Below are 15,786 nucleotides of genomic sequence, written 5' to 3' on the forward strand. Positions count from 1 at the left end.
GTATAGATATCATGTCAACCATAATCTTAGGCAGGATGAAGCTGCTCCCTTTCATAAAGCTCGAATTTTGATGCAGCAGAGCGGAGTTTGAAATTCGTCACAGCACATCATATTTCAGTGTAATATCTGTGGTTTCACATAGGACTGCAGGATATTATCACCACTCAGGGTGTTATCCTGATGCACAAACAAAAAGAGTTAAGGCCCTTTTACATGGGCCAATGATCGGGCAAACGAGTGTTCATATGAACGCTCGTTCCCGATCATTGCCCTTTGTAAACAGGTCAACAATCAGCCGATGAACTAGCAAATGCTCGTTCATCGGCTGATCGGATCGTTCATGCAGCATGAAATATTATCGTTGTTGGCAGCACGTCTCCTTGTGTAAACAGGAAGATGCGCTGCTGACATGATGGAAATGTATGGGGGCGAACTATCGTAGTATTGATCGCTCATCCCCATACATAATCAATCAGGAGCAAACGTTCACCGATCAACGAAACATTAGTTTTCACTGCCTATATCGAGATGTGTAATAGGACAGTTACTGTAAAATCCAGGTAAGCTAGCATGCTCGAGTTTGCATTCAGCTGGTTGCTATCCATGGTGGCAGTGGTTAGCACTGTTGCTCTGCACCACGGGGGGTCCTGGGTTTTAATTCAACCAAAGGCCTGGAATTTGTATGTTCTCTCGTGTATGCATGGGTTTCCTATAGGCCATTTGGATTCCCCCACATTTCAAAACCCTACTGATAAGTCAACTGGTTTACAATGAACTATCCCGTCTGTGTTGTGCCTGTTTGATATATGGATATATGCAAATATATGGATAGAGACTGATGTGAGTGATAACCATCTGTACAAAGCGTCAGAATGTATTGGCAGTATACATGCAATAAGAAATAAGTAAATGGATTTAAACCCCAGTTAAGGTGGCCATACACAGTCTAAAGTTGATCAATATCGGCGATTTCGCCCAAAACTATCGTTTGTCGGGGGAAAGTTAAAAAGGAAAGATAGTTTAGGCTGACAGATGACAGACCATCATCGTCTGGAAAGAAGTAATCTGTATTTGACTTGTCTGTATGTGGTGCAGTGGGCTGTTACACGAACAATCATTCTATGAAAGAACATTCCACAATGAAAGAACATTCATTCTTCGCCCCCATGTCATTGGCCACGTACGGCCAGTTTGAGCGACCCCAACGGCCAATATGGACTAAAATGTGTGTGTCTGCTTTGGTGTAACGATTACTTACGAGACGAACGTTCATTCAAAGGCTGTTCAACCATCATTCTACTGTGTATGACCACCTTTAGTCTTATGCATTGCTGATGATCTGCCACTGATCCTCCCTGATGCTGGTGTTGATCCACCAACGATGTGCTGCTGGCTTACACCTTCTCAACCACTACTGAGATGAGAAAATCTAGTGATTGACTATTATGTAGGATCATCTGGCCTTGGTACTATTTATGTCCCATACTGAATTATTGGGATTTTCAAAGCGCAAATTTTCAGGCAAAATTATTGTTTATATGATAAAGAGTTATTTCCATCTAAGACATTTATAGCATATCCACGGCATATTCCATAAATTATGATAGTTGCAGGTACCAGCTTTCAGATCCACACCTATTTCCAGAAATGTCGGTCCCCTGACCCCTATTCCACCTCACGGCCACATCTCCCCAGGCGGAGAATGAATAAAGAAGCGGCCGCACAGGTTTCTCCATTCTGTTCTATAGGAGTTACGGAAACAGCTGAGCAAGCGTGAGCTTTACAAACTCAACAGACCAATTTATGACATTAGGCAAGCATTACAGTGGCAAATCTTGAGAACACGCAGAGTAATGTCATATCATTGATAATCTCCATCTACCACTTGTACCCACCTCTTTTTCTGTCAATTCTGCCTGCAAACTGTTCACTTTTTCCTTTAGGTCCTTGTTTTCCTTCTTGTAATTTTCAATCTCTTCTAGTCGTTCTCTGTCATCTCGCTCCCTTTGTTCTTTTAAACGTTCAATAATTCTCTCCTAAAGGATTTAAGGAAAACAATATTCATAAATAGGAAATCATTTATTGTAAGATAATTTACACTACACACCCTTTCTATTCCCCCTCGGGCCAATTCACCAACCCCTTTTACCTAAGTTCCCTGTAGAGGGGTCCTGAACAGGTTCTCACCACCCAATAGCAAAGGAAATCAGACTAACCACGGCTGGGACCCCTTTCTTCAAGGACCCCTTAGCAGCCGTTTGGTCTGCCCCTATGTATGTATTCCCTAGTGTACAGATGTATAGAGCTGAATTAGTCAATTGCCGCATTAGATATCACTTTATGTAATTTTTGGATTTATGACGGAATAAAAGTAATCGCTGAGCTATTTGTTATTTTTAAGGGGTATTCCAAATAAATAAACTCCACTGAATATGCAATAAATGTGTCTTAGGATACAAGAGATATGAGTATACGTCTACCACCGCCAGCTGCAAACATGAGACGGGAAAGCTAGCTGCGTATGCGAATGGCTCTATTATTCACTATGGGTATTGCTAAACAAGCCCTACTGACATGTCACACATGTTCATGGCAGGAATCATTGTGAAAAACAACATTGGAACCTTAAAAGGGTAATTAAACTTTTGAGATGTCTTAGTGACATGTCAGAATTTTTGATCGGTGGGGGTCCGAGCACTGAGGCCCCTACGAATCGCTAAAACGAAGCAGCAGACGTGCTCGTGTGAGTGCTGTGCGCTTCGTTTTTGATCGGTTTTACTTGGAAAGCACGGACTCAGACTTTCTATTCAGCACATAAAGCACTCCAAGGAAAGCCGAGGAAAGGCAATCAGAAAGGAAGCAGCACAGCTCTCACCTGAGCGCTTATGCAACTTTCTTTTAGCGTTCGGTAGGGGCCACAGTGCTCAGACACCCACCGAACAAAACATCCGATATGTCACTTTGACATGTCAAAAGTTTTTAAAAAGTTTAGTTACCCTTTAACCTGTTAGGTAAAAAGCGTCTGGTCATTAAAGACCAAAACATATTAGTTATTAAGGGTTAAATAACAAGTGCAGCGCTTTCCATCTGTATACGCCGACTTAAATATATTGGCAGGGTTAGACAATTTTGCCCTGGTTGCCCAAAACAACCTTTAAATGCTATTTAAAATTGGCGGCACAAATATATCAATGGCCTGAAAATAAATGTTACAAGTAAAGACTTCTAAGTATATGTAACTCACTTCCAAAAATGTTAGTGTACATAATACATATCAAAGCAATAATAACTCATAACATGTTTGCTCTGTTTAGCTCATTGTTTCATATCTGTACAAATCTACATCTATTTTGCATTGATAATGATCATTTTCGGTCTAGTTGCTCAGCTTAGGTTAAGAAATATGTTTCCAGGAATGAAGAAAGTTCCTAATGGCCTAATTATTACGAACAATAGCAAAACATTTTCTTGGCTTTACGTTTTATTTTTAAACAAATCATGTCCCAACACATAGAACTCTGATTTTAATTCATTCAAAATTAATGGTGTTTTAAACATGTGGAATAATTTGGTACGCTCAACATGCACCTGATAAGTTTAGATACCATGCTTGGAATTCCATCGGTGCTCATGACAAGACTCTGTGTTGGTAACAGGCAAAACCACAGGTAAAAAATAGAAAAAGTAATGTCCAGCACTCAATCCTAAAATAAAAGCAAAAAAAATGTATTTCATCCGATTAAAACATGTAAAACATTCCTAGGAAAGACGCTTACGCGTTTTGAACTGAACTCTCAGTTCGAAATGCGAAAGCGTCCTTCCTAGGAATGTAATCGCATGAAATAAAGTTTTTGCATATTTTTTTTTGATCGAGCGCTGGACATTAAATTTTTCTATTTTTTTCCCATTGTTTTAAATTAGTAACAACTCAGTATTGTACTGTGGCAGATGCCTAGCAGTGCCATCCATCACAATTCGGCTATAATGGTATCTGTTTAACGAATACGTCAGGAACTCTCATGACCATTTTCATGATGTCTCTGTTAAACGGACACCATTCAAGTCTATGGGTGACGGATGCCACTGTTAGGCCCTGTTCATATCTGCATTTTGAATTCCGTTGTTCTACTCCTCTAACGGAGCAGAACAACGAAATTGACAGAAGCACAGGCACCGCTGAACAACCGGTGCCTGACGGAACCAATTGACTTCAATGGGTTCTGTCGAGGTGTCCATTGGTTTACCGGAAAAAATAGTGCAGCATGCTGCGCTATTGTTTTGGGTACTTTCGGGAGATGTGATTTTAGGCTTTAGGCATCTATTTAACGCATCTACCACCCATAGGCTATAATGGCATCCGTTTAACAGATAATTCATGAAATACACATGACATATCAATTAAACAGATGCCTGGCATCTGTCACCCAAGGGCTACCATGTTAAAAAAACATACATGCTAAACGCATATGTTTTTTAACTGGACTCTGTGGGATGGAAGAGCACAGTCTACTATGCAATTCTATCCCTTTTTTTGGCAATATACTGATGTACACCAACCTGCCGGAGGCCAAAGGACAATCTTTTGGCTTACGTCTGACAATGAAGCACTATGAACGCATTTAGCGTGTCCGCTGTGAGAGTTCCCATCGTACACGTTAAACAAAAAAAATCTGATACAAACCACCCCTTACTCATTTTTGTATACATTATATCTTATAAGTGTAAGTTGTGTTTGTTGATTTGACACCAATGGTATTAGATCTCGAATAGTAACCAACTACCTACATTTAGGGGAATGACTATAAGAAGGAGTCTAGGTTTTAAATTGAATCTGAAAAAAAAACAAAAACAGAACAAATTGGACTCCTGTCTACTATTTTATCTGCAACAAGTTAAACCTAGTCAATAAAACAAGTTAGGCCTGATTCACACGAGCCTTAAATACGTCCATGTGACGGCTGTTGCAACAATGTCCGTCACATGGACCTATATAATTCAATGGGGCCGTTCACATGGTCCTTTGTTTCAACGGACCGTGTGAAGGGTCCATTGAAAAATAGAACATGTCCTTTTTTGTTCCGTTTTCACGGATCCCTCCATAGACTCAAGTCTATGGGGATCCGTGGAAACGGAACCCGCACAGGGATGCCTCGGACGTGAAAAACGTCCAAGTTTCCCCACGCTCGTGTGAACCCAGACTAACTTTGCACCTAATCTATTCGAATTTTACGTGGCTTTCATAATTCTTTCTTTTACTGTGGTTACAGAAAACTGCACTATATAATGGGCCCTTTAATAAACAGTTCTCGGCACTTGCAGTCAGTCAGAAAAGGACTGTCATCGGTATGAGCAGAGTTTTCTAACACATCTGGTCCTAGAGTTCTACTTGATTAACAACTAACATGAAGAAATCTTAAAAATATGTTTCTGTTTTCAATGTATTTGCATTGGCAGGGTCTTATTGAATCGTAAACAGTTTTTTCCTTACATGCTTATATTATTTTATTACAGTAGCAGGGACCGGCAGTGCTCATCAGATATGATAAATTGTTATTACATCTTCCGGAGATCCTTCACCTATAAGATATCAGTAATGTCTTCAAGGGGTAGGGAATGAGGTTAAGAAGTCTTTAAAAAAACATTACTGGACAGTTTTGACAATATAGCCAAAATTTCTGCAAAGCAAAAGTATCAGTAGCTACGAGGAGAGAAATTCATGGACTGAGACCAATCCCACCACTGGTAAGGATACTACTATGTAAAGTCCACTAGTGGAAGAGGTTATTATGTATTACCAAAAGTAATATTCCTCACCAATAGATATTGACATATTGTTGGGCCCCATAATGTACTAAAAACAGTCCATCAAAATTATGATGCATATTATATTGTTAGACGTCTATATGACCTACAACTAAACATGTCCAGCAAGAGATCCAAAGCACCGAGTGCAAACTAGGAGTAAAGAGGACCTAACAAGGTTGATTGTGATAATGGTACCACCTGGAGAATTCAATCATAATTGAAGTAAGTAGGTCAAAGAATGAATAAATTAGTAAGGGGCAACATGTTTCTTATTCCACTCCAGCCCTTTGAACATGATGTACCTAGACTTGAGGGAATGCTAATTTTCTTAGAGATATGAAGTAAATACATCCAAAATTCAAAAAATGTATTAAGTAAGTCTTTGAATATATAATTTTAGTGGGAAGCTCAATTGATAACTGAAGTTTCCCATTGTAGTTATTTATTGGGAAATACCTCAAGCTCCCTACTGAATAGTTATTGTAGGTACTATGCATTCTGGTGGCTACCCAGAATCAGGTCCTTCTATTAGAGGCAAACACTCTGGATTTCCAAACTCAGCATTAGCATGGTCACCTTCTATAAGAGATAAGTGTGGGGGGCGATTATTGCCACCAACACTCCACATTCTACATTGGAAGATGGCCACCAGTCCCCAGAGCTGAAGATGATGTAGGGAGTGCAGAACAGAACATTGAGTGCGCAGACTGTGAATAAGCTGTGCCCAATTTTAATTGAGCACAGGATACGCGATTATTGTCTGATCGCTGGGGGCTCCTCTTCTGGGACCCCCATCGATCGCAGGAACTGGTGTAGCAAACCCCCTGTTGCTCCTAACTGCTTGACCGCAGTAAGGAGGACATTGAATGAAGCAGTGGTCGAGTATGCACGTTGTCTCTCCATTCAAAGTCTATGGGAATGACGGAAACATCAGAGTCCAATCCTTGTAGCACTTTCTATGATCTCCCTAGAACCCTAATACAAATTTCCAAATTCAAGAACCTGATTACCTTTTCAGAGAGGGCCTCTTCCAATGTTGCAAGCGCAGTGTCTGTATTACTGGAATCTGTCTGCAAGGATTTGACTCGATCTTTCAGGTTCCCAAGTTGCTTGTCCTTGTCTCTGAGCTGTTCTTGAAGATTTTCAATCTATTATCCAAAAATAAATAAAAAAACAAAAAACTACTGTAAGTATAAAATAATTAAACTAAGCAAGTCAATCAATTGATCAACAATCAATCGTTAGAATACAAATAATATTATCTACATTTTTTGTATTTGTTGCATAAAAATTACATAAAAAGTTGCGTAACCTTGTAAATACATTCCCTTATTTTGCACTCTGAGTTACATAGGTGCATTCACGGTTCTGAAAGTTGTCAATGGAAAGAGTTGACGAACTTGAGGTCAGACATATTCTGAAGTTTAATATAGGGGAGGGAGAATGAGTAGATACTGTATGTATATAAACAGCGAATTACCGTCTAACCCGATAAGAATTAGGTCACTGTACAACAGGAACATACACATGATATATATATATAATACACAAAGGGGGATGTGATTGAAATCAAACCAGGCTGCCAAACCTGCTGCTGCATATACAATGAAATCAAAGTCATCTTGAATTTGTCTTTCAAGGCCCTGGAACAAAAGCACCGACTGAGAGTTCAGAGTCTTACGAGCAATGTGTTTCATTACTAAAATAGAATTATACCTGCTTTATTTAATAGTATTAGCAAGCTTTACAATGTAGAAAGAACGCCAACTATTCCTCTTTTATATAATTGAATGTTTGTGCTCCATAGAAATGCTACAACACAAAACGTCAAGCTTATAAGAAAGGATGGAAAAAAAACATGTTTTTTGCTTAACAATAGAATTTTACAACTAGATAAGTCCATTGGTTGAGGGTCACATCATAACTTAATATTTGTACATACAATGCAAGAAAATATCTAATTTGAGCTTACACTGTAGATATCACTGACAAACAAGTATAAAACAAAAAAGTTTAGATTAGACTCCACCATAAATTCTAAAGCTGGCCACACACATTAGATAAAAGTTAGCTGGACATTCTGGTTTTTAGTTTGCACCACATACATCCACCTTCTCCTAGAGTTTGCCTTGTGCACACTATACTTCTGAATTTGTCTCTATAAGTACTTCTCCAGATCCATGTCTTGACTAAATTCTGGGCACTTGTCTGATTGTTCACCTTATTAGTTCAATCTAAGGCCCTCGTCACATAGTGTTCCTGAAATACATTTATCGCGTACGCTGGGAAAGCTCCCAACGTACTCGACAAAGGTGTCCATTGGACTCCATTAGCCCGGTCAACGTCAGTCTATTTTTTTTTTACAAGGATAGATAGCGTAGTACACTATAATACTTCATTCTAAGGGATTCCCGCAAAAATTGACTGTTCTGTATACTTTTTTTTTTTAACATTGGAGCCTATGAGTGAGGGATGCCATCTGTTTGTGTGGCATCTGTCACAGGTATACAGTAAACATATATGTCGGGAAGCTTCCCCAGGGACGTAGACCCAGGAAGAGCATCAGGTAGCACTCTGCCTTGGAAAGCGCCTGACATATACGGACAGTGATGTCAGTAGCTTCCCCAGGGCCGGAGTCCTGGGCCGGAGTGCTTCTGATGCTCTGCCTGGCGACTCCTTTCATTGTAAAGCTCCTGATATCCCTTTCCATATATGGAAAGTGATTTTAGGAGCTTCCCCAGGCACAGCGCTACAGGTAGTTATCTGCCTGGTGAGTTCGGGCGCACTGTATGCCTATATTTATACCTCCGTCGGTAGGAAAAACGGTGATGTGAAGGGCCTAACTGTATATCCACTCTTATGAATGTAACAACTGGCAATACCTGCTTAATTCCAGTCTTCCTGGTATTAACTCATTTCTATCCTGAACTACGGATCTACTCTACCCCACATCCCAACCTGATCTCTTCCACTGCACACGTAGTGCCGATCAGTGACTACTCCTGGGGCTGCGACTGGAGTATTCAACCGGGAATTTGCATACCTACATAAGGGAAAAAAGGGTGACAAACAGGGTAGTTCTTTCGATTCCACACTCTTGTTTAGTCAGTGTTAAACCAGTAGCGTGGAGGTTCTACTATTTCAGTGAGTTCGGTAACAAATCATTTTAGAAAAAAATATAAAGATACTGTATGATGATCATGACTTCCCATGAAAAATCTACTTTTGGCGGCCACAGCAATGACCCTAACAAACCCAGATGACTTATAATTAACACATCGAGGAGGAAAAAATCTGAACAAGTGCCCAGACCATCATTTAAGTATATGGCTTTGTCATCATAAATGAAATATTGAAGGCTCTCATGGAAAAATAATATTTCCATGGTTATTCATTGTGTTTTATACTCTACAAGAATGGAAACAAAGAGTCTGATTTCTATTGAACTTAATAATATTTAATAGTTTAAGTATCAAAAGTGGTGAGTGACAACTACAATATGGTTTCTGCAGTGATTATTTTATTCATAAAAGGTTTCCTGTATTTTGTCAGGACTTATTCCATATATTACAATGATACATTTTCAACGCTTGTTTAATATGGAGACACCACTCCCATCCTCTTGTGTTACAGGATCAGCCATGCATCCTGTGTTAACTTAACTGTAAAGAGCATTCTCTTCTAATCGACACCTCCTTTACAAAGAAGTACTTAAAGGACACAATACATCAGGATTACCATTATCCCATCAGAATCCACCTTTTTCACAAATGACACGGGCTAATCCAGGGAGAGGTTGACTTACTTTCCGAACAAGCTCATATAGCGGAGGTTAACCAGCTCCTGGCAGTTGTACCATAAAGTGTATATAAATATGTCTAATGCTTACTATGCATACTAAGGACAAAGTATGCCAATTATAAAGCTATAGTTGAAAGATTTTGGCAAAAATAGATCATGGCAACTAAGAAATGATTAAAGAAATATTCAGCACAGAAGATGAAAAACTGAAGTATACGTGGATCCACATCTAGTATAACAAATGTTGAAAGGGTTAATTCATATTGTTTTCATGTTAAACTTTCATAGAGGTCATTTGTACACCCAGATTTTTGGGATACTGACAACAGTAAAGATTCTAGAAAAAAATTTGAGCATTTTACTGACTCGAGATGCACTTCGTTCTGCCCCCACAACCCCAAAAGTGCTTTGAATAGTCCATTAGTAGGTGCAACGATACTCACAAATTAAATGTTATTAAAAGGCCCTAATAAAAAGGGAGCCCTCGAGTCTATGAAATGCCAGATTCTAGTTAGAACAGTTGATATACACTATGAATGCAGATTGTAATAGCGTATGGGCTTACAAATCTGAAGTTTTTAGGTAATTTATACCTTTGCATCTCCATAATTGTCGCTATATATGTCAAGTTCTCATATGGTGATGAAACGTGATAAGGAAAGTTCAAGTCAGGAGCCAGTGGAAGCAAAAGTAATGATTAAACTCTTGATTGAGCTGATTAAGAAGGAACTTTGCAAAATAAATCTTCTGTAGGGTGGTCCATTTCCTTATTTTCCATGCTAATATTTAAGTCCTCATCTAATGGCTTTCTCTTCTAAGGAGGCTAGATGTAATACTTGACTCTTCTGTAATTATTCTGTAATACTTTATTATAAGTCAATACAATTTTAAAACTGTCAAACATTTCAATATTGCTTCCTCGAAGTCAACAAACCTCAGTCAAATATGTCTCTCTGTTGAGGAGGAGATTAGTGTATCAACACATAAAAGATTCTCCCAATTTTATTATAGACACTCCGACAAGAATATTTTAATGACAAAAACTAAATGGACTTCAGTTATGGATTTCACTTGGTGTGAAGTCATATCCGGCGGCGGATTAAGTAGACCATAGACCCTAAGCTGTTACCCAAACTTGGGCCCCCCTTCTCCACCGCCGCCCTGCATCTATCGTTAACACTATCTTTTTGTGCAAACATTGACAAATGTTTGTTATGATTCCCCTTGTCAAAGGGCTGTGTCCCTACAAACTGACAGTCTCCAACCATTGCTGACAGTATCACACTGTGCAGGACACATCCTCCTGACAAGGGGAATGGTAACATCCATTTGTCTATCAGTCCTGTGTACACATAGACTATGTGGAATACAAGGATTTCCTATAAAAATGTCAGGAGAGGTGACAGATTCTCTATAAATCCAGTGACTCACAGGTGACGACGTCTCAGATTCTAGTAGTTTTTCCTCTTTTCTTCTCCATCCAGTCCAGACCTCATGACGACTTCTACTGGCCATGACCCATTTCTGCAGAATTTGCCACTCCGATGTCTTCGGCTCCCCACTTTTTTTAACATTTCCACACCAATAAACGAAGATAAAATGATCAATGTGCCACACACTGTTCCCTTAAATATAATAGCACCATACACTGCTCCCCTGAATAAAATAGTACCAAACACTGTGCCCCTGAATACAATTGTCAAACACTGTACAGTAAAGCACCACACACACACAGCACCCTGTAGATGGCGCGATTTGCAGCAAAAACTGCGATGTGGTCTCTGGGCCCCAGGCGGCCACCCATAATGGCCCTATGGGGATCCCCCACTGGTCATATCATAATATTTTCCACATTACTGAGGAATTCTAGACAGAGATATCTATACAAATGAATACTTATTTACATACTGAAGTCATTGCAAGTGACAGATGTAGGGAAGGTGCCCTGCTACAGGTTTTGCACCTCTGTCCAGGAAGCCTGGTAAACATTGAAAAGGCCACAGCGGCCATAAAAAAAAATAAAGCTTTTTTTTTGGTTCGTTCCATCGCAGGTTTATGTAGTTTTTCAAGGCAAGAATAGCGCAGCCTGCAGTCATAGAAAATGACGGAAACTCCTGACAGATTCTTGACAGACACTATTAAAGTCAATGGGATCCATCGGTGACCATTCAGACAACGGATCACAGTGTCATGGCTTTGTTCCGCATGAGCTCTTCCTACTTATACTGATTCTGCAAACTCAGAAAAGTGCTAATCTTGTCACTATTCTGGCGTCTGTCTCAGGAATGTTTCTTAAGAATTTAAAGGATTAAAAGAGATCGCACCTGCAGACAGACACTATAATTCGACAGAAACCTAAGTTCTCAAAAGGAAAATTGCCTCCATTATCTGTCCTTAAGCTAAAAACTCAAGAATTTGGAAATTGCTGCATCAAAACCAATGCATTAAAGAGAAGAAAAAAGGAAGAGGGGAAAAATCGGTTCTTAAAACTACACGGTGAAAACAAATCTGCAAAGATGCTTTCAGAGACAACATCTAACCCTTCTGAAAGGTTAAATCCATCTAGGTTTATTGCTCGAATAGTTCTGAAGAATTATACTTCTTCCCAGATGTTTATGTTAAGTTCTCTCAGGACTGAAAAAACCTACTGCTAGACATTACTTGATATACGTACAAGAGGCTCCCTCTGCTGCCAAGTAATGAAAAGCTCTTGCACGACCACAGACCACCCACAATTTGTTAGAGCTGCATACAATATAATATGGGAATGAACAACCACAGGAGCACCGTCGCTCAAAATGAGTGACAAGACAAGCTATCTGTTAAATATCTCTCGCTAGAAAGAATACCATTTCCAGAACAGCTATTCATCTGTGCCATGGTTACCAAGAAAATACAAACTACAGTAATTCTAATAGGAATCCTTAATCGAGCGTAAGATATCCTACAATTTGGGTGCAGGTTGAGCAGTTCTAAAGTGATCGTGCTTTAACTCCTATGGTTACTATTTTATGTTGCCTGTTGGGAATGTCACTGGAGCATCTTGTCTGCATTAAAAGATCACTTTCCCAAATTGAACAATAAAAATAGTATTTAGGACTCTATTTTTTATATCACATCTAGTGCTGCATTTATACATTGATGCCCCTAGTGAGACAGATGCTGTCGACAGCAAAGACTCAGGCTGGGTTCACACGACCATGTTACGTCCGTAATGTACGGAACGTATGTCGGCCAGAAGACCCGGACCGAACACACTGCAGGGGGCCGGGCTCCTAGCATCATAGTGATGTACGACGCTAGGAGTCCCTGCCTCTGCGTGGAACTACTGTCCCGTACTGTAATCATGATTACAGTACGGGACAGTTGTCCTGCAGCGAGGCAGGGACTCCTAGCATCGTACATCACTTTGATGCTAGGAGCCCGGCTCCCTGCACTGTGTTCGGTCCGGGTCTTCCGTACTTTACGGACGTAACATGGTCGTGTGAACCCAGCCTAAGAAACAGCCGAGCTCACTGTGTGAACTCCAAAGCTCCAGGAAACAGCCTAGCTCACTGTGCCACACAGTTTCCGTAACACCCCTTCACTTCTATGCGAGTTCCAGAAACAGTGTAGCATAGCACTCTGGTCTGTTGCAATACTCTGGGCCACTTCTCTACTGAGTATCCGCCTGTATGCTGTGGCCAACGGGCGCCTCACAAGACGAGATAAGTGCAGGTTCTATAGTTGGAACCTGAAATCTATCGGACATTTAGGGCATCCTGTGGAAATGCCACAAATGCCGAAGATGGAAATAATTCCCCTTTAATGGAATACTCACATTAAACACTGGACCTCAATGTAGTAGCTGTATTTTATCAATGTGAGAATGCTACATGTTTCAATATTGAAAACTCATATAGTCACTATCACAAGGACCTGGCCGTCTGACACCATTGTTTGATCATCCCGACTTCCCATCGGCGGTTAGGGTGGACTCTTTCTTGATTTGGTACCAGTCAGATCGTACTAGGTTGATAAAGGTAACTTGTGGTTTAACTACTCTGCCTTCATAAGTGGAGCTTGGTAACTCTTGTTGAGAGAGGCGCATATCGTGATAGGCTTATTTACAGTTAAGGTCCTTTATTAGACCTTTTTTTCGCAACTTCAGAAGCTGACTCAAAGCAGTGGAATACGTTGTATTAAGACTCTGGTCAAGTCACTGCCACTATATCGAGCATTCTACAGAGCTCGACAACTACTGCTTTAGTGCCTTTTATGGAATCATGGGAAAGAGACAGGAACTCAACTTTCTGAGGACAAATGGCGTAAAGTCTTCATACTCAAGCATAAACTGTCATGTACAGGAAAAGAACCATAAGATCAGGACTAGGTGGTTTCCTTCCCTTCCCCTCTGTGTCAGATCTTTGTTGGTGATGTGGCAATGCTTCAGGATCCGTGATACATATTTGGGGGGACTGTCCCGGTATTTATGGACTTGGAGTGAAGATTTTCTCATTGTTTAATACCCTCACTGGTAATCATCTCAATGCTCTGCCTCAGGTCGGTCTTTAGTCAATACTACCTGGTTGAATGTCTACTGATATATCAATTCACTTCTCTCCCCCTCCCCCTTTTTTTCTTTCTCGCTTTTCTTCTGACTTGTTACTTGTTATACTCTAATACTTCTATTGAGGACTTTGATGTGTTATTCTAATTACTGTATTTTTTAGACTATTAGATGCAATTTTTCTCTTAAAGGGGTTGTCCAGGCAGGGGACATTTTTTTCATACTGATGACCTATACACCGGATAGGTCATCAGTATATGATTGGTGGCAGTCCGACACCCGGACCCAGCACTGACCAGATGTTCCGGCTGCCTCCAGGCACCGGAAGCTATGCTGTGGTCAGTGCTGGAAGCAGTTGGCTCTGTACACTGTATAGCGGCCGTGCTGGGCTACTGCAGATCTGCTCCTATTCACTTGAATAGGAGCAGAGATGCAGAAATGCAGCACGGCCACTGTAACCGGAGCTATCTGCTTCCGGCACGTCTATGCAACAGAAAACGTGTAACTATCTGGTGTAACTGCAGGAAATGTAAAAGTTCAGATCCCCACCACATTGATGTGCATACACTGTGAATAGTGCCCAATAGGGATTTAAGAACGTTCATCCTCATGTGTGACAAAGCCTAAACTTTGAGTTTACGTTTAGCGTATACGTTTAGCATATATACCATAAAAAAGTAGACAAAATCATGCCATTCTATAAGTTAAATGTTAAAATGTATAAATGTAATGTGAACAGGGCCTTATGGCTTCTTTTTAACCAATTTCTGCCCTTCCTTACTGTAAGTTTATCTGAGGCAGTATGGTCTCTTGCCGCATTTAAATACCTATGTTTTTCTTGAATCCTGTATTTTGTTCTTTTGGTCAGCCATGGTTTTAGGTTAACTCTCCTTTTGCCTTTTGCTAAATCTTGTATCACTTTTCTAGCCTTCAATGTCGTTTCTTCCTCTTTAGGTCTATAGCATTTCTTGCCTGATATATGAGGCTTTGTTCCCCTTATTTTTTACAGTTGCTTATATAGCACCAACATATTCCACAGCGCTTTACAAAGATTCTCGCCATTCACATTAATCCCTGTGCCCAGTGGGGTTCATAATCTTATTTCCTTATCTCAGTCACACGAACTAGGGACAATTTCATAGGAAGCCAAATACCCTATCAATATGTTTTTGGAGTGTGAGAAAAAAAAACGGAATACGTGGAGGAAACCAATGCAAAACTGGTGATAATAACTAACTAATTGGTGATGTGGTCTTTGGTCGGATTCAAACCCAGGACCCCAGTGGTTCAAGGCAACATTGCTGACCACTCCACCCTGTGTCTCCAAGATATCAGTGGCTCTCCTTAAAAACCAGTACTGTATATTTTATTTATACCAATTTTATATTTTGGCTATTCTGGTATACTATGGCCCTATGAATAAAACTATATGAGCCACCAAGACCTGCATGTTCTGTATGCTGAACTATAACTAACCACACATTCTGTATAAACGCAAAGCCATATATATATATATATATATATATATATATATATGCTAAAGCAGATGTTCACATGTAACAACAAAGTCCATGCCCAAATTTTGAAGCGTACATGATGTATACAAGCCATTTCCAAAACAAATGCTTCAC

At 40.0% G+C, this 15,786-nt stretch overlaps 1 protein-coding gene across 6 annotated transcripts in view; it reads right to left on the minus strand.

Moving 5' to 3' along the window:
- The window catches only part of ERC2 (ELKS/RAB6-interacting/CAST family member 2), a 670,240-nt gene that overhangs the window by 409,847 nt on the left and 244,607 nt on the right, over window positions 1-15,786 (minus strand). For all 6 annotated transcript variants that reach the window (XM_075833908.1, XM_075833906.1, XM_075833904.1 and 3 more), the window contains 2 exons: window positions 6,816-6,953; window positions 1,896-2,036 (listed from right to left, as the gene is read on the minus strand). In XM_075833908.1, the coding sequence (XP_075690023.1) occupies window positions 1,896-2,036; window positions 6,816-6,953 (279 nt within the window). The remainder of the gene's footprint in view (window positions 1-1,895; window positions 2,037-6,815; window positions 6,954-15,786) is intronic.

Source organism: Rhinoderma darwinii, chromosome 7 (genome assembly GCF_050947455.1).
Source record: "Rhinoderma darwinii isolate aRhiDar2 chromosome 7, aRhiDar2.hap1, whole genome shotgun sequence".
Taxonomy (NCBI): Eukaryota; Metazoa; Chordata; class Amphibia; order Anura; family Rhinodermatidae; genus Rhinoderma; species Rhinoderma darwinii.